Source organism: Lutjanus erythropterus, chromosome 13, assembly GCF_056507025.1.
Source record: "Lutjanus erythropterus isolate fLutEry1 chromosome 13, fLutEry1.hap2, whole genome shotgun sequence".
Taxonomy (NCBI): Eukaryota; Metazoa; Chordata; class Actinopteri; order Lutjaniformes; family Lutjanidae; genus Lutjanus; species Lutjanus erythropterus.
In genome coordinates this window covers 40,054,523-40,073,881 of record NC_139329.1, presented here as the reverse complement: position 1 = coordinate 40,073,881, position 19,359 = coordinate 40,054,523, and the positions used below count along the sequence as shown (strand labels likewise).

The following is a 19,359-nucleotide window of genomic DNA, read 5'->3' as shown; positions in this document are numbered from 1 at the left end:
TCTGTCTGAGTCTCCATCAGAGAACAAAAGAGGGAGAACGACTCGTCAGAAGACTGTCGAGTTTCTGTCTGACAACTTCAGATTCACCTGAATCTCACTGTTAAAAAAACAAAACGTAGATGAGACGACTTCAAATTTCAAGGCAGTACTGCAACACATTTTTGAGTTTTGATATTTAACACTATTTGATGACAAAATCTGATTTTCTGATCTGAGTCAGAGAGGAAAGAGAAAAAAATCTGGAGGAGACAGAAAACTTACAAACTGTCCACAAAAACACTGTAATTAATTATCCCTCATCCTCACATGTACAAATATTTAGCTCCATTAGTGTTTTTTATTTCGAATTATTAAAAAATACCAGTGAACGTTTATTGTTTCAGCGTCCTGATATTGATTATTATTGTTATTATTGTCACAGCTTTTGTGGGATCACTATGAAAAATGTTTTCAGTATGTGAGGAGGAACACATGTCAGATTTATGTATGAAACAGTTTATATGAGTAATAATCGAAGAAACACTTTTTCATTTTAAACAAATCAAAGCGTAAATTAAAACACTGAATAAAAAACAAAACAGAATAAATAGAAATGATAAATAGCTACATATATATATACAATCGAGTCAAAACATTCTTACCTAGAAGTTCACCATAAATAACATCACATTCAAAAACAGGTGTAGAAAAAATGTTCCTGAGATTTATTGATTTTTTAAATTTTTTTAAAGGCTCTCTATTTATGATTCTCGCGCGAGATCATTTTATATCGACATGAAGGTTGATATATGTGCACATTCAGAGTCTGTGTTAAAATTAAAACTCGCGAGATCTTTCGCGACCCTTTTTCGGACCCTTCTTCCGGATGCAGGCTCCCGCCTTGCCGAAATGTCCCGGTGCATAAATTAATTGCATATGAAGACATGTAGAGTAGATTTATTTATTACAGTAACACCACTTTGAAAATCAGTACGTTTCTCTGAAAACCGTTAACTTTCACTGCACTCTTTTTAAAGCAGCTAACTCGCTATGTTACCGCCTGACTAACGTTTTACTGCATTTATACATTAGCTAACCGCCCCGTCGAGAGGTCCAAAGGTTGAAATCAAACGTGGTGTTTTTAGCTACGGAAGCCCGCGGGGTCAAATCTAAGCAGGAGGTGTTAATCAACAGGAGCTTCTCTGAACTCTTCAGATATAATTAAGGTATCGGTGGCAGACAGGCAGCAGGTTGGACTGGCTTTTCTGGTCCGGATCCTCTTTGGTTAGTTCGTTTTAACCCCGCCCTCCTCCTCCTGCTGTCTCTCTGTGTGTGTGTGTGTGTGTGTGTGTGTGTGTTTGCCTGCTGTCAGAAGTCATCCGACTTGTCGGTGATGGTGTAACAGGCTCGCTGTGGACCGACTGTCTGTGGGTTTAAGGACTTTATTATCAGCTGAGAGTCGTGAGAAGATGTCCGGGTTCCGGTGGACGGTGGTGGTTCTGACCTGCCAACACAAGGACAGCGTCTACTCTTTTCAGAGAGGTGAGGATCATCTGTTCCTGTTACGATCTTTGACTGCTGCAGTTACACCGAGCGGCCTGAAGGCGCCGCTGATGGACGCAAACAAGTTCAAATTAATTCACAAGTTTAGTTACATTCAAATTTAATCTCATTTATTTATTTAAATAACTTTTCCACCCCGTTCTTTTGTAATTAACAGGTTAGTTTGTATTATTTGAAGCGTGGCTGTGTGACGTACTGATCCATAGTGTCTCTGTTTTTGTAATTTAAAAGTACTTTAATAATACACATATTACTTATTTGTTCTAATTTTTAGCTAGCTAGCAAGCAAAATATACATATATTAGCAAATTTAAAAATGTACCTAGGTTTTTTTTAGCTAGCAAGCTAGCAAACAGTATAAATTTTAGCTTGCTAAAACAGGTAGCTAGGTTTCTTAGCTACTCAGCTAACAATATTACTTGTTTTTTAATAACTGACTAACTGATTGATTGTTGCAGCTCTAAACAACATTAAATGTTTTTTTTTCTCACAACAGTCTGAATATTTAGTTAAAGGAGAGGAATGATGAGACCAATAAAAATATTTGTTTATTTACATTTTTGATAAAAGTGCATGCTTAAAGGGACAGTTCACCCCAAAATAAAACAAAAACATATTTTATTATTATTAAGGTAAGAATTTTTTTTTTTTTTTTTTTAAAGGTTAAAAGGTAGAATCTGAAGGATTTGTCAGTTTCCATACTGATAGCTGATTGTTGAGTCTTGTTTCCGTGACGTCAGAGAGACGTTTAGTGTCAGTGAAGCTTCCTGAGCAGCAGCAGGATGATGACAAAATGAGCCATGAGTCAAATTCTTCTGTTGAGTCGATGGTGGTAATTTAGAGGGATTATTTTTGTCTGCATTGTTCTTTTTCAGGGGGAGTTTCTGCAGAGTTTGATGTCAAACATCCATATGTACATTTCTCAGTTGGAAACAGAGACATGATGTTTGATGATGTTAAAACTTCATCTTCTTCAGTGTCCCTCAGAAACTCTGCAGTCGTCCACAGACAAATGATTTGATCTGAACACGTTTGAATTCTGTCATGAATGAAATATACAATGTTTGTCAAGTTTTATTTAAGATAAAGCTGCACAATTAATCACAATATGTCCAAGTGAAATGTCCAGAACACAGAACCACAACCAAATTATAACCTTTTTTTTAAAAAAAAAGAAAGAAAGAAAGAAAGAAAAACATGAGAAAACATCATCATCATTATAATGAGGTTCTTTAGAGCTGCAGAGACGTTCTGAACTAAAAATCTTTGTTCTGTAGATGAAAGAAAACATGTTTGTTTGGTTCAGACCTCAATAAATGTCACATGATCAGGATTTCAATAGAATTGTTTTTCAGTAAAAATAAAAACTGTGTTGCAGAAATGATCGTTCCCACCACTGTTGAGTTTCTGTGAGATCAGATAACTTGGTCATGATCCTGCAGGCGATCCTGCAGAGATCCAGTGAAACTCAGGCCACAGTATCAAACCCCGCCCCCTGCCTGAGGAGGAACACTGAGAACCCATCCCAAACAAAACTATCCCATCTGTAAGGAACCTCATGTTTCTGTTGTAAACAAATCTGGACATTGTAAAATCTGACTGCAACAGTCAACGATTGTGAAAAAATATCTTTAATTTTTACATCATTATTATTATTTTGATTGAAGATAATAATCCTTAATAACTCTTAATACTTCTGACCACCTACAGAACAGGGATCCTTTTCCTCAACATGTACAACAACAAAGCAAACTAACTAGCAAACAATATTACTCCTTCTTTGCTACTTTTTAGCTGGCTAGCAAGCAGTATAACCATTTTATTTTTTTTTAAATGGCTAACAAATATAGCTAGCTGTCTATTTAGCTAGCTTGTTAGCAAACTTTTACTTTTACTTTTTAGCTAGCGAGCAATATAACATTTTCCTTTTTTCACCAGTTAGCTAAAGATAATGTAGCTAGATTTCTTTTTGACTAGCTAGTAAACAATGTTACTTTTTGTTCTGATGTTTTAGCTAGCTAGCAATACTACTTATTTCTACTTTTAGCTAGCATGCATTTTTTTTTTTTTTTTTTAACTAGTTAGCTTAAAAAAAAAGGCAGCTAGGCTTCTTTATTTAGCTAGTTAGCTAGCAAAGAGTGTTACTTCTGCTTCTTAGCTTCTTTTATACTTGAAAAGTCCGTCAGCACTCAGATTGTTTTTATTCATTTGTTTTGTTTTGGGTAAACAAACATCTCCATGCTGAGTTTACTGACACTGAACTTTATATCACTAAAATCTAACTTGAATATTTTTTTATCAGTTACCTCCTGATTATTGTTAAAGATCTGGATTAACTCATTTTAAACTCTGATTAGTGTTAATCTTAGATTAATTTAATCCTTGTTGGTGCAGCACAGTTTGAATATTGATAAGTGATTAATGATTAACATCCCAAACAAACTGTGACCCATTTAAAGAGACAGTATCAACGTGTGTGTGTGTGTGTGTGTGTGTGTGTGTGTGTGTGTGTGTGTGTGCGTGGCAGAGCTGGAGTTGCGGCAGCAGCGTGGTTCTCTTTCTCCAGACGCGTTGGTTCTGACAGTCGGGGACCGCCAGGCGCCGCTGGGCAGCGGCGGGGCGACGCTGAACGCTCTGCTGGTCGCGTCTGAACACCTGAGCAACCGAGCCGGACACACGGTGAGTCACTGACTGATGGTGTTACTGATGTTCCATCTGCTAACATGGAGGGGGCGGGGCTTGTGACCTATACTGCAACCAGACACCAGGGGGCGACACAGATGTTCTGGCTTCACTTTCACAGAACTCTGCCTGACAAAGGAAACTGAGAACTTTAAAGTTTTCTTGTTTGGAGGCAGATAATTGTATGTGTGTCAGTTTTCTATCTTTAATTCAGGTTATTGTTTCTACATATTAAATCCTGACCTCTGATTTGACCTTTGACCTTATATGGAAGTTCCTGTATTTTGCCTTTGCAGAGCGAACCAAAAAAAAATATTGGGTCATACCAAAAAATATTGGGTCATACCAAAGCAAGGCAGAAACTTCCATTTGATCTGATCAAGCAGAATGATGACAAATATAATCAAATGTCTAATGAACCTTTTATTGTTATTATTTACATTATTGTTATTATCATTATTTATTCACAACATTTATTATTATATTACGGTACGTTTGTGATGTTCAAAGTGACTTTTAAAATCAAATTATTTCAGTGGTTTTTGGATGTTTCTGAGCATCTGAAGTTACTAATATTTATATTCTGATAAAATAAAATTGGATTTTTAAATATAAAAGGCTGCAACAGAAAAAAACAACGTATTTTGGATCTATTGTTCAACTGACAAGATTGTGACAGGATTAATTAATCGACTAATCATTTTAAATTTGTTTTATTTAAAAAAAAATCCTAGCTCTCCAAAAAGTAGAAAAAAAGAAGTAAAACATGGTTCCTGTGTGTTCTCAGAGAGGTCAGATCCATAACTGGTCATTGAAACGATGCATTTTAATTTAATATATCTTTATTTATTTGCATGAATTCTTCAGCACATTTAGATCAAAAATAACTGGCTTTGTAAATTCTGTTTATTTAACTTGAATCTCTTTCTGTTTTAATCTTCTGTTTATATCATGACAGTAATTCATGATCTAAGAAAAGGTCAAATAACCGACTGAAAAGTTTCTAAGTGAGATCAGTGATTGTGATGAAACAGGTCACTTCTGGTTGGGATGAAGGAAACTAAAACGTCTTTCAGTTACTAACTAAACTAACAAAACTAAAACCAGCTCATATGAAACTAATGAAAGTTGCGTTTCTTTTCTTTCTTTCTCCTGCTCGCTTCGTTTTCTTGTCTCTTCTTGGGCTGAACGATTTCAAACTGAAATGATCTGCGATGTTAGAGAGAATAAGAAATCATTTCCAGGTGGGTTTGTGTCCTCGGTGGAAGGTTTCTTTTTATATTCTGCATGTTCTGAAGACTCACGTCCACATTTGATCCTATTTTTACGAATAAGTTTGCGGGCAGCGGAGGAGCGACGCTGAACGCTCTTCTAGTCGCGGCTGAACACCTGAGCAGCAGAGCCGGACACACGGTGAGTAGGGCTGCAGCTAACTGCTATTTTAGTTATCGATCGGTCTGCACATTATTTGACCGATCGATTTGCCCGAGTGTCCAAAAATAAAGCAAAAAACATCCTGAGTGACGTCTTTATGTCTTGTTTTTCCAAAAATATCCAGTTTACTGTCAGGATGAAGCTGAAAAAATGACCAGTTATGGACGAACGTTACCTCCGACTTTACAAAACACTGACTTAAACTACATGTGACACTTTAGTAGCTCGGTAAAAAAAAGAAAAAGGTTTGGTAGCTGACTGAAAAGAAAAGGTTCACACTGTGAGCGAGCAGGAAAATAAATCATTCAACTGTTAACAAGAAAATGTTGAGAAGAAAGAATAAATATGTTTGTTCTCTAGTTTAAAGGTGAAAAGAATCTTAGTTTAAAAGCTCTAATTTCTGAATCATCAACTGGAAATTAAACTTCCTCCAGTTAGAACCGGATCACAGTTTAAAGTTTCAGCGCAACAGAATTAAACTTGATCTAAAGTGAGACGTTTTAACTGTAACTGTAAAGTTAAACCAGGACTGAAGGTGCGTCCCGGCCTCAGTCCCCGCCCACCTCTGCTCCGTCAGCTCGTTGAAGTGTCGTCTTCTTCGTCCTCAGGTGGTGACAGCTGACGTCCTGGACGACGCTCACGTCCTCATCCTCCACACCGTGAGTCCAGCAGCAGCAGCAGCAGAACGTTCTCCTGCGTTCTTCAGGAGAACGTTCTAATGTTTTCGTCTGTTCTCGTCCTGCAGGGTCGTGATTTCCCCTGGAGTTCGTGCAGTAAAGCGTTCTGCTGGCTGCCTGCAGAGAAACCTGAGCAGAGAGTCGAGGCTCCGTTCTGCTGCCTGGACCTGCTGCTGGACGTTCTGTCCAACCAGGTCTGAAGAACAACCCTCCATAATTAACCTTTAACCTTTACATCTTCATCACTTCATAAATCCAACCGCACAGATCACAGAACGTACAAATAAATATAATATATTCTATAGATCAGTCGTTCACACAGGAGATTTTATTTAACTATTCAACTTTAATATTTATACCTGCAGCTTTACAGCTTTTATAAAACATTTAAAACGTGTTAGTTTTACTGATGAGAGGGAAAAATACCACAACACTGTAAAAAATCATTTTCTTTTCTTTGTCTTTCTTTCAGTGTTATTCTTCACAGTTCTTATCTACTTTTTAAATGTGTTATTTTTTAGGTATAATCCTCATGTCTGTTTTATTTTAAATAAAAATAAATGTCAAGAAAAAATCTAAGAAAACTCTAAATGTTCAAGGAAACTTAGTTTATATGGAGGAAATGAATAACATTTTAATTTTTTAATCGTTGTTGTTGGTTTGTGAAGAAGATGAAAAATACCAAATCAGTTTTACCAACTTCTGATCTTTAGTTGATATGATTTATTTTTCTTCTTTAGATAAACTTCAGATTTTTTAGAAACCTCAAAAATTGTATTCAAAAAATTATGGAGCAGATTCATTCAGGTGAAAGTGATTATTATTATTATTATTATTATTATTATTATTATTATTATTATTATCATCATAATTATTGTTAAAATATTTACAAATATATTGATAATATTAAAAGAATAATATTTTCAACGAAAAGAAAAAATCTAACAATCTAAAATGAAAGTGAAGGAATAAAGGTGGACAGAAGAACGTGGGGCAGAACCTGACCTGTTCTCTGAGGAACCATAACATAAACCCACAACAGCAGCCTTGAAAAAGTCTTTAAAGGTCTGAAATGCTGAAACCTGCAGAACCTCCGTTTGTACCTTAGTCAGAGTTCTGTTTGTTTTTGTTCTGTCTCAGATCTGTCCCGGTTCTCCTCCTGGAGTTTGGGTCTGCAGCACCGACATGCTCCTCACCGTCCCCCCGGACTTCGGTTAGTGTCGTTTACTGTTCTCTAAACTAACACTGCAGTCTGTTAAGAGAACCACAAACGGTCTGCAGTTAGAGCAACAACCATTAATCAGTGATCGATTTAATTGATCTTCTATCAGATAAACATGTGAAACATGAAGCTCGTTCCACAAGCTACACTCCTGGAAATAAGGGTTCTAAAAGGGTTCTTCCTGAAGGGCTGTGGCTGTGTTTCAAGGACTGTTGAAATCCTTGAAGAACTCTTTCAAGGGTTCTTTGTACCATAATATAAAAAGGTTCTCGATAGAACTCCCTGGTTGGATTCTTGTTAGCGCCCTTAGAAAGTTAGAAAGGTTCTTGATAGAACTTCCAGAGAGGGTTCTAGGTAGAACCATTGCATCATAGAAGGGTTCTCTATAGAACCTCTCACAGGGGGTTCTAGGTGAAATCTTTTATTCCTGAGACTGCATGACCTCATTTTCACCTCAAACCAATCAGCATCAAGTATTTGCTGTCATGTTGTCATTTAAAACATCCCATCGTTACGTTCTGCTCAAACCTTTGTGTGTTCCGTGGGTTCTCTTTGTGTTTGGTGTGTTCTGTGCGTTAGCTCTGTCCTGGGAGGGTTTCTCTGGTGTTCGTGTTCTGGCGTTACCAGGCGACGTCTCCTATGCGACCAATCACGGAGTCTACCTGCCCGACCAACAGGTGCGCCTTCATTCAGACGGTCTCACTTTAATATTCTGAACGATGTGTTTTCTTATTTGTGACTGAAGGTGCGTTTGTTTTGTCTCTCAGGGTCAGGTCAGGAACATCGTCTACAAGGGGACGAAGGAGCAGATTCAACGAGCACTGATGCCTGATGGGAAAGTGCCTCTGGTGCGTCCTCCGTTCTGTCTGTGAAATAAAATCAAACACACCTTCTGGTTTCCTGTTCGACCTGTTTTTTGTTTTGTTGTGTGTTTTCTGAGCCGACTGGTTCTCCTCAGTCTGAATCATCCATGAGTGTTTCCAGAGTCATTCCAACAGTAGAACCAACACACTAGAACAAACAGACACAACAAAGAACTTCATGTAGAACATTTACTGAATTTACAAGAAGGTTCAAATAATTAAGAATTTGTTGTAAGCAGAGAAAAAGAACAAAAACAACTGACTGCCTTTGTGTCTCTCTGTGTCTCTCTGTGTCTCTCTCTGTGTCTCTGTGTGTCTCTGTGTGTCTCTCTGTGTCTCTCTGTGTGTCTCTGTGTGTCTCTGTGTGTCTCTCTGTGTCTCTCTGTGTGTCTCTGTGTGTCTCTGTGTCTCTCTGTGTCTCTGTGTGTCTGTGTGTCTCTGTGTGTCTCTGTGTGTCTCTGTGTGTCTCTCTGTGTGTCTCTGTGTGTCTCTGTGTGTCTCTGTGTCTCTGTGTGTCTCTGTGTCTCTCTGTGTGTCTCTGTGTCTCTCTGTGTGTGTCTCTCTGTGTGTGTCTCTGTGTCTCTCTGTGTGTCTCTGTGTCTCTCTGTGTGTCTCTGTGTGTCTCTCTGTGTCTCTCTGTGTGTCTCTGTGTGTGTCTCTGTGTCTCTCTGTGTGTGTCTCTGTGTCTCTCTGTGTGTGTCTCTCTGTGTGTGTCTCTGTGTGTCTCTGTGTCTCTCTGTGTCTCTCTGTGTGTCTCTGTGTGTCTCTGTGTCTCTGTGTCTCTCTGTGTGTCTCTGTGTCTCTCTGTGTGTCTCTGTGTGTCTCTCTGTGTCTCTGTGTCTCTCTGTGTGTCTCTGTGTCTCTCTGTGTGTGTCTCTGTGTGTCTCTGTGTGTCTCTGTCTCTCTGTGTCTCTCTGTGTCTCTGTGTCTCTCTGTGTGTCTGTCTCTGTGTCTGTGTGTCTGTGTGTCTCTCTGTGTCTCTCTGTGTCTCTGTGTGTGTCTGTCTCTCTGTGTGTCTGTCTCTGTGTCTGTGTGTCTGTGTGTCTCTCTGTGTCTCTCTCTGTGTCTCTGTGTCTGTCTGTGTCTCTCTCTGTGTCTCTGTGTGTGTGTGTGTCTCTGTGTGTCTCTCTGTGTCTCTGTGTGTCTCTTTGTGTCTCTCTCTGTGTGTGTCTGCAGGTGTCTGGTCCAGTCTTCTTCAGCAGGTCTGTATCAGAGAAGTTACTACAGACTCACGTCACTCCTCCTCTGGATGGCTGCACCTACCTGGGCCAGGACTCTGGAGCTCCGCCCCTCCAGGTATCACTTCCTCTTTCTGTCTGAGAAGGGAGATGCATTCAAATGTTCCTAAAACAACAACTTCACTGGTGGAAAGTAACTAAGTAGATTTATTACAAATTTGACATCTTTTGTTACTAGTTTCTTTACAAATTAAGATTTTTACACCAGCTGTTGGGACGTCTGATCTTAGAACAACACTGTCTTCTTCTTCCTTCCTGTCCTCTTCTTCTTTGGTTAGATCTCTTTGTTCCTGGATATATTGAAGTGTCTCTGCTCAGATCTGACTCAGGATCAGTTTGTGAGCGAGGAGCGAGCTGGCTGCAGTTCTCCTGCTGGACCGCAGGGGGCGATCGTGAGGAGCGGCAGGGCGGAGCTGTGGAGGATCCTGAGAGGGACTCCACTCAGTGTGGGTGGGTGTCTCTGTTACCATGTGGTTACCATCTGCTGTCAGATGATCTGACCAATGAGATGCTGAGTCTGTTTGAACGTGTTGCGCTGCGATGCGCACGTTTACTTTCTCTGACTCGTTAATGTCTTTCTTCATCATCTGTGAAGTGAAAACATCGGATTTATACACAGTCAGAGGTCAACATCACAGGCGATAAAGTTTCTAAGTTGGACATGTCTGTAGAAGTGAGCTCTAGGAATACAGGATGTCTGTACCGACTGTTCAAAAGAACTAAACACACTGTCACAGAAAAGGTCATACAGTGACATTATTCCATATTCTGACCACATGCTAAATGTCCCATCTATTATCGATGGTGTAAACATGCAGTGTCTTTGAGGTGGTGCAGCCAGTGATAGTTCTGTGAGGCGAAGTGGCGTCTGAACTGGTACCATATTTTTAGTGAATGTATCACAAGTGGATTCAGGGTGAAACTGGAAATAGGTGGCGACGGTGGTAGTTTAGCACAGAGCAGAGAAATCAGTGAATTCTCCATGGTTACCCATGGCAGCATGGCATCATCTCTTTTTACCCAAAATAGAATTGCCTTTATTTTTGCAGCCCAATAGTAGAATAGGAAGTTTGGGAGCGTCACACCACCTGCTCTTCGAGGTCTTTGTAATATACTATGTTTAATTCTGGGTTGTTTCTTGTTCCGAATGAAAGAAGATATGTGGGTTTTCAGATTGTTAAAAAATGATTCAGTTAAGAATATTGGATTGTAGTCGCAGTCTAATACTAAGGGGAGAAGCTTTTATCTAAAAGAAAGTAATGAATGCATGAGAAGGTCTTATGCACTGAGGAAAACAAAGAGTATCTGTGTGATGTAGGATTGTGAAAACGCCAAACATCCGCAATTCCATATGTATTCAGGAAGCATTGTATTACACGTGCTGATTTGGAGACGGGGAAGCTGTTTAAGTTTAGCTCTGCGAAATCTTCATGAATACTTTCCCCTCTCTGCTCTGACAGTGTACGTCCCTGGCGGTCGCTATGACTACCTGACTCTGTCTGGTAAGCAGCACGTGGACCGACTGAGCTGTGATTGGACAGAAAGAAACACTCTGTCTCACATCCAGGTGACATTTCCTCTTCCTGTTCCTCAGTGTTCTCATTTAAATGTCTCAGGGTATGATGGTGTACAGAAGGATAAGTAAACGTCTCGTCGCCATTTCACTAACTTCTTCCTGTTTCCCCTCAGAGAGCGAGCCAGGTCAACGAACGAGGCCGAGTCATCAACAGCGTCTTGGAGGGAGACGTCACCGTGGCAGCCAGAGCAGTGGTGCAACACTGCCACTTACAGGTCAGAAGTTTTACCGCCGTTCTTCAGTCAGTGAACGCAGCTTTTACGTGTTTTTTTTTTTTTTGGGGGGGGGGGGGGGGGGCGGCTCCTGTTGTGACCTTTGACCTCTTATCCAGGGTCCCCTGGAGGTCCCGCCAGGTTGTTTACTGTCGGGTCTCCAATTGATGACATCACAGTGTATCAGGCAGCTGGAGCTGTCCAATGACATCATCATCCAGGGACATCGCATTGAGCTGGGGGAACTGAAGCTGAACGTTTACACCGTGATGGGAGCTCAGGACGACCTGGAGGTAAAAAATAAGAAACTTTCAAACTTGTTTTCATTAAGTTCTTCATCTTCCTAATGCTGATCAGTGTCCTGCTGTGGACGGGGTCAGCAGCAACATGGACTTTAGACAGCGGAAAAAATCAGTGTAAGGGTTTTTTCAGCTCTTTACCTTTCTGTCAGACAGACTTTTCTGACAGAAAACCACTATTATATAAGACAAATCTCACTCTCTACAAACCAACCAAACTCCATTCATAAAATCAGTGATTTTAGCTCACAGAACATGAGAGTTGTTGGTCTGTTAGTGTGTTTGTGTTGTTGTGTGACTTGTTTTAAAGGGTTAATTCAGACTCACTGAAGTCACCCAAGTCTCTGACCTCCTCCTCCTCCTCCTCCTCTTCCTCCTCCTCCTCCTCCTCCTCCTCTTCCTCCTCCTCCTCCTCCTCCTCCTCCTCCTCCTCCTCCTCCTCCTCCTCCTCCTCCTCCTCCTCCTCCTCCTCAGGTCTCCTCTGATGAACAAAATGCCTCCTTCCTCAACCAGACATGGAGCCTCTTCTACAGCAGAACAGGAATCCAGTAAGAAACATTTAGATTGTGTCTCTAAACTTGTTTTTGTTTTGTTGTTTATCATCATATCCTGATTTTATTTTAACAAGTCGAAGGAGAGGAAGTCAAATATATATTTAAAAATTATTCAAATTTATTTCTGGAATGTTTGAAAATGTTTGTTTTTACATTTAAAGTGCAAGAAAATTTTTAATCAGACTGAATTACTCTCCTCTCCTCTCCTCTCCTCTCCTGTCCTCTCATCTCCTCTCCTCTCCTCTCCTGTCCTCTCATCTCCTCTCCTCTCCTCTCCTCTCCTCTCCTCTCCTCTCCTCTCCTCTCCTGTCCTCTCCTCTCCTCTCCTCTCCTCTCCTCTCCTCTCCTCTCCTCTCATCTCCTCTCCTGTCCTCTCCTCTCCTCTCCTCTCCTCTCCTGTCCTCTCCTGTCCTCTCATCTCCTCTCCTCTCCTCTCCTCTCCTGTCCTCTCATCTCCTCTCCTCTCCTCTCATCTCCTCTCCTGTCCTCTCCTCTCCTCTCCTCTCCTGTCCTCTCCTCTCCTCTCCTGTCCTCTCATCTCCTGTCCTCTCCTCTCCTCTCCTCTCCTCTCCTCTCCTCTCCTCTCCTCTTCTCTCCTCTCCTCTCCTCTCCTCTCCTCTCCTGTCCTCTCCTCTCATCTCATCTCATCTCATCTCATCTCATCTCATCTCATCTCATCTCCTCTCATCTCATCTCATCTCATCTCATCTCATCTCATCTCATCTCATCTCATCTCCTCTCCTCTCCTCTCCTGTCCTCTCCTCTCCTCTCCTCTCCTCTCCTCTCCTCTCCTCTCCTCTCCTCTCCTCTCAGACCAGAGGACCTTTGGGCCCGAGGAGAACCTCGCTCCCTCCTGGAGGCTCGTCTCTTCCCTGTTCTCCACCCCAGAGGAGGCAGCGTTGGTCTGGAGGGAGGTGTCGGCTGGCTGCTGAGCGGTGGCGGCTGTCTGCAGAGATGGAGGGAGGCGTGGAGGCTGTCTCTGAAGGAGGTGATGTCACTCACCCACCAGGAGGCGGAGCTGCAGTGGAGGGAGGAGCTGCTGTTCCTGGCAGGGAGGAGGAGAGTGATGGACGCCCTGAGGAGTCGCTCAGACGCCTGCCTGCTGCCGACCTTCAGGGCGGCGGTGCTGGGAGGCCAGCAGGGGGCGCTGCTGGAGACGCTCGATGGCAGTGAGTCACAACAACAACATCAAAACTTTATTTAGACTTTTCAAAAGAACAAAAGTGAACCACACACAGAGATGTTACTGTGATACGGCAACGCCGCCATGTTGGATTGGACCAAATCCATATAGATGAGTCCATGACGTCATGAAGTTTGACTTTTCATTTTAAACTTTTTTTTTTTATTTTGCACCAACAGAGTTTTGATTTGTAAAGATCAGTTGGTGGCAGATAAAGACAAATAAAATGAGACAAAATAAAACAGAAATAAAAAACAATGATATCAGATAAAAACAACAGGATTATGTGTCATTTGAATATTAAAATGGAATTTTAGACTAAATGCAGTTATTGAAATAATTTGACTGTTTTTACAATAATTATTATTTTTCTTCTTCTTTGTTTTCTTTAAAATCAGTTTGTGTCTTTTCGTGGAACATTTATTGTTTTAATTAATTTTAAGTTGACATATTGGCGGCCAAATTAGCTCACTGCCGATAGACTGATTGATTGATTGAACTTTACTCGCTGTTTCTCGTCTTTTTCAGTTGCAGCAGGAAGCACAGATCAGGGGGCGGAGTCAGGCGCAGAGCTGGGCGTGGCTGCTCGCTGCCTCTCCTGCATCGCCGACGTGTTGGTGTGCATGGCGAGGGAGAGAGGCGGGCTGAGGAGCGGACCAGCCGCCAACAAGGCCTGGAGCTCCGCCTACCTCCTGTTGGAGGAGGGTGACCTGAGGGGCGGAGTCGACACCCTGGCCGCACAGAGAGAGCGATGGCTCAGCAGGTGAGCTTCACCAGAAATGAACGGAGACGCCACGTTGGAATATAAGAACGTGAAACGTAAACGTTTTAGTGTTTATATCCAGAATTAATGCAGCTCCTCTGCGTACGGCGGTGACCTACGAGTCAAACACGAGGCGTTTGTGTAAACGTGTATTTGTGTTTGTGGATTTTCTTCTTGGTTGGTGGACGATGACCCGTTTGTTTGTGTGATCGCCCCCTGCAGGCCGGACCTGCTAGTTCGGGCGGCGCGGCACTATGAGGGCGCCGGCCAGGTGCTCCTACGACAGGCTGTGATGTCATCGCAGAAGTTCATCTCCATCAGCCAGGGTGAGGCCCCGCCCCTCGAGGAGTGGCAGGAAGTGGAGTGTCCAGCCAGACTGGACCTGGCAGGTGAGTCGACAGGGGGGAAAGTAACTGAGTACATTTACTCGAGTACTGCTCTCAGAGTCAGTATCAGTTTAGGTTCTACATCAGAAACGTGGTTCAGGTTTCATGTTTGCAGGGTTGAAATAAGTTTTACTCTCTTGAGCTTTAGAACCTCTGACTAAAACTTGTTCCCACATTAATGTTCAGAATCTCAAACATGTGACCTTTAAGAACCCTTCAAGTTGATTGACAGGTGAACCTCATGAACACGTTAAACACGTTTCATCTTTGTCTTTCAGGCGGCTGGAGCGACACTCCGCCCATCGCCTTCGAGCACGGCGGCTCTGTGACCAACGTGTCGGTGAAGGTTGACGGGAAGCGTCCTATTGGTGCACGGGCTCGTCGCATCAGAGAGCCCCACCTCCGGCTGGTCACCTACACGAAAGGGCGGGACAGTGGGGTCGCCACGGAGACAGTGTGTGACAGCCTGGACGACCTGAGGGACTACTGTCAGCCTCACGCACCTGGTGAGACTCTGTTCATCGGTCGAACAGGATCGACAGGATCAGGGACGTTTACGCGTGTGTTTACGTGTGTGTGTGTGTGTGTGTGTGTGTGTGTGTGTGTGTGTGTGTGTGTGTGTGTGTGTGTGTGTGTTACAGGAGCCCTGCTGAAGGCTGTGTGTGTGTGCAGTGGTCTGGTGTCTCTCTCCTCCCAGCAGCCTCTGGGGGATCAGCTGATGCAGCTGTGGGGAGGAGGGGTGGAGCTCCACAGCTGGTCGGCGCTGCCCACCGGATCTGGACTGGGTGAGAAACTAACGGCACGAAGGATGAGAGGAGAAAATATAAAAAATAAAATAAATAATAACATAAGTTTACTCTGAGTTGAGTCTAGTTTGAGTTTAGCTCCAGTTAGAGTTTAGTTTATGCTGAGTAAGATTAGTTTGAGTTTAGGTTGAGTTTATGTTTAGTTTCATTCAAGTTAGATTTTGGTTCTTCATCTTGTTTTGGTGGAACATTTGTTCGTCAGGAGTCGAGTTCTATTATTAAAATGACCACATCACTGCAACAGAAAAGCTAACAGCTGTTAGCTTGTTTAAGTTTGTACCGTTAGCATCCCAGGCACTAATTTGCCGTTGACAGCGTGTAGGTTGCAGCTCGGTTGTCCTTGTTTCCCGGGGACGCTGCAGTGACGGTTGAAATAAGCGACCAATCACAGACTGAGACCTGCAGACGTGCAGCTGGTGAGTCAGACGTGAGGCTGATCAGTTCTTCTCCTGCAGGTACCAGCAGTATCCTGGCGGGGGCGCTGTTGGCTGTAATCTACAGGTGCACTGGTAGAACCTACAACACAGACTCCCTGATCCACGCTGTCCTCTACCTGGAGCAGATTCTGACCACAGGTACGAGTTCTCATGTTCTCTCTGGGCGGGTTCTGATCCTGTCTGGAGTTCAGTAGTAGTAAAAAAGTCTGCCTCCTCTCTCTGATTGGACTGAACTACTTCTTCTTCTCCAGGTGGAGGCTGGCAGGATCAGGTGGGCGGTCTGGTGGGCGGAGTCAAAGTGGGCCGTTCCAGAGCGTCTCTGCCTCTGCAGGTAGAGGTGGAACGTCTCAGTCCTCCGGAGGACTTCCTGGTTTCTCTGGAGCAGCACCTCCTGCTGGTGTACACTGGAAAAACACGTCTGGCTCGAAATCTGCTGCAGGTCTGCCTGTCTGTCTGTCTGTCTGTCTGCCTGTCTGCCCGCCTGCCTGTCTGTCTGTCTGCCTGTCTGTCTGCCTGCCTGCCTGCCTGTATGTCTGTCTGTCTACCTGTCTGTCTGCCTGTCTGTCTGCCTGTCTGTCTGTCTGCCTGTCTTCCTGTCTGCCTGTCTTCCTGCCTGTCTGTCTGTCTGCCTGCCTGTCTGTCTGTCTGTCTGCCTGTCTGTCTGTCTGTCTGCCTGTCTGTCTGCCTGTCTGTCTGTCTACCTGTCTGTCTGCCTGTCTGTCTGTCTGCCTGTCTGTCTGCCTGCCTGTCTGTCTACCTGTCTACCTGTCTGTCTGCCTGTCTGTCTGTCTGTCTGTCTGCCTGTCTGTCTGTCTGTCTGTCTGCCTGCCTGCCTGTCTGTCTGTCTGTCTGCCTGTCTGTCTGTCTACCTGTCTACCTGTCTGTCTACCTGTCTGCCTGTCTGTCTGTCTACCTGTCTACCTGTCTGTCTACCTGTCTGTCTGCCTGTCTGTCTGTCTGTCTGTCTGTCTACCTGTCTACCTGTCTGTCTACCTGTCTGTCTACCTGTCTGTCTGTCTGTCTGTCTGTCTGTAGCTGTGTTCATAATCTATAAATAAAAATGGCCGCCAAGACGTTGACCAGAGATGTTAACTTTATTAAACATCAGGTCAAAGATAACAGCTGCTTTTAGACCAGATAGTTCCAGGAACTAAAAGTCCAATTTGTGTTTCTACTGTCTGATGGTTCTTTGATTTATGTTGTTAAATGTTCAAAATAAATGAATCAGATCAAATCTAGTTTAGTTTAAGTTGAGTTTAGTTCAATTTACATTTAGTTATTTTAGTTTAAGATGAGTTTAAAGTTTAGTTTAGTTTAAGTTAAGATTAATTTGAGTTTAATTTAAGATTAATATGAGTTTAAGTTTGGTTTTGTTTAGGTTGAGTTTATTTTGAGCTAAGTGTAGTTTGAGTTTGAGTTGAGTTTAAATTTATTGTTTAGTTTTAGTTGAGATTAAGTTAAGTTTATATTGAGTTTATTTCAGGTTAGGTTTAGTCTGAGTTAAATTTAGTTCAAGTGAGAGTTTAGATGAGGTCCGGTTTAGTTGAAGTTGAGTTTAGTCTTAGTTCCTGGAGGTTTTTACCTTCTACTGGACTGAACAGTTTGATATTTTGGTTCTGTCTGCAGGATGTGGTTCGGAGCTGGTACAGCCGTCTGCCTGCGATGGTGCAGAACGCCCAGCAGCTGGTGCAGAACTCTGAGGACTGTGCCAGAGCGTGTTCAGAAGGTGAGAACGTTCCCCACAAACATGGTTTATAGAGAAGAACCTGACACACAGAACCTCATTCATACACAAGAAAACAACTTTTAAAATGTGGTAAAATATGAAAATCCTTTGGCTGTGGCTTTCAGGGCGTCTCTGTTTATCTGTCATATATAGTTAGTAATATCCTACATTTCCCAGAATGCTCTTTGTCAAACCTCAGACAGTGACCAGTGATCTTTTGAACATCCGTCATGTCGTCCTGCAGGCCGTCTGTCCGGACTGGGTGTGTGTCTGGACCGGGCCTGGCAGCAGAAGAAGCTGATGGCTCCGGGCTGCGAGCCGGCCTCCGTCAGGGCCATGATGGAGGCCCTGAGGCCCCTGGTTCTGGGTCAGACCCTGGCCGGGGCCGGAGGGGGGGGCTTCCTCTACGTGCTGACCCGGGAGCCCCGACAGAAGGAGGCGGTGCTTCGGGTCCTCAACAACACGGCGGTGAGTAAGACGAGACGGATCGATGAGGTCTCACCCAGAGGTTTTACTGATTGATCAGACGTGTTTTTATTGATCATAAAGCGTGACGTCTCTCTGTGATCCTGCGGTGGATCAGAGGCGTCTGTAACGAATCCACAGATTCCACTTCCTGTTAATTTGTCACAGATCAACAGAGAATAACAAAATAAAGCTCAAAACAAACAGGAATAAAGTCCTACAAAATATTCAGCAATATTCCCTAACTTTAAATTTAAATATTATCTCACTGTCAACAAGTGAATTTAACAGTAAATAAACTGACTAAATGATAAATGGTGTTTACACGTGAGTTATTAGGATTCACATTATTGACTTACAGGAAGTAATAATTCATTAAACTGAGATACTAAATCATTATTTTGAGACACTAAATTATTCTTTTATGGCAGCAAATTATTATTTTGAAACACTTAGTTATTATTACTATTTTGAGATAAGTCAGTATTTATCACATATTTCTTTAGAGATAAATTGTTGTCAATAAGTTTAGATATAGATTTTCCTGGCCATTTAAATTAATACAACAATGACAACTTTCTCAGCACCCGGAGAAAAAATTATCTTTCATGGAGACTGAAGTTATTAATTTGTTCATCAGTTTAATTTATTAATATTAATATATTATTAATATTAATATATTATTAAGTTATTAATCAGTTTAATACTGCAGCTGATTTTAATGACCTTATACAAAAAAACCACAAACATTTCAGAAATGTTTAATTAAAGCTGTTAGAGAAGAACAGGACTTCAGTGACTCAGTAAAACTTGTTAATTGTATGTTTTGTTACCGTGGTGATGGTTAATTAATTAATTAATTGGTTACCATGGTGATCATTTGTTTGTTTCAGGGTCTGGGAGACTTCAGTGTTCACTCAGTGGAGCTGGACATGGACGGGATCACAGTCCTGCCACCATCCTGAGGACACACACACACACACACACACACACACACACACACACACACACACACACAGAGACACACTGTCACACACACACACACACACACACACACGCACACACACACAGACACACACACACACACACACGCACACACACACAGACACACACACAGAGACACACACACACACACACACACACACACACACACACACACACACACACACACACACACATTTGTTTGATCAGGAAAGAAAAAAAATAAAACGATGTTTACATCCCTTTAATTCTCTTAGTGTGAGCTTTAACTCCAGTCTGCCATGAAAAAAACGAACTGTTTCTTCTTCTCATT

The 19,359-nt window shown here is 42.4% G+C and overlaps 1 protein-coding gene across 1 annotated transcript; it reads left to right on the top strand.

Annotated features, from left to right (window-relative positions):
- The first annotated feature begins 1,328 nt into the window (after positions 1-1,328).
- On the top strand, positions 1,329-19,110 carry fcsk (fucose kinase). Its single transcript, XM_084734898.1, has 23 exons — positions 1,329-1,521; positions 4,070-4,221; positions 6,267-6,317; positions 6,404-6,529; positions 7,476-7,548; positions 8,137-8,234; positions 8,325-8,405; positions 9,597-9,716; positions 9,937-10,108; positions 11,119-11,225; positions 11,348-11,449; positions 11,566-11,739; positions 12,220-12,293; positions 13,113-13,468; positions 14,011-14,245; positions 14,468-14,634; positions 14,910-15,137; positions 15,273-15,416; positions 15,893-16,012; positions 16,126-16,313; positions 17,501-17,600; positions 17,845-18,068; positions 18,959-19,110. The coding sequence occupies exons 1-23, from the start codon at positions 1,449-1,451 to the stop codon at positions 19,028-19,030; spliced, it is 3,237 nt and encodes a 1,078-aa protein (XP_084591024.1). The 5' UTR covers positions 1,329-1,448; the 3' UTR covers positions 19,031-19,110.
- Positions 19,111-19,359: the final 249 nt, after the last annotated feature.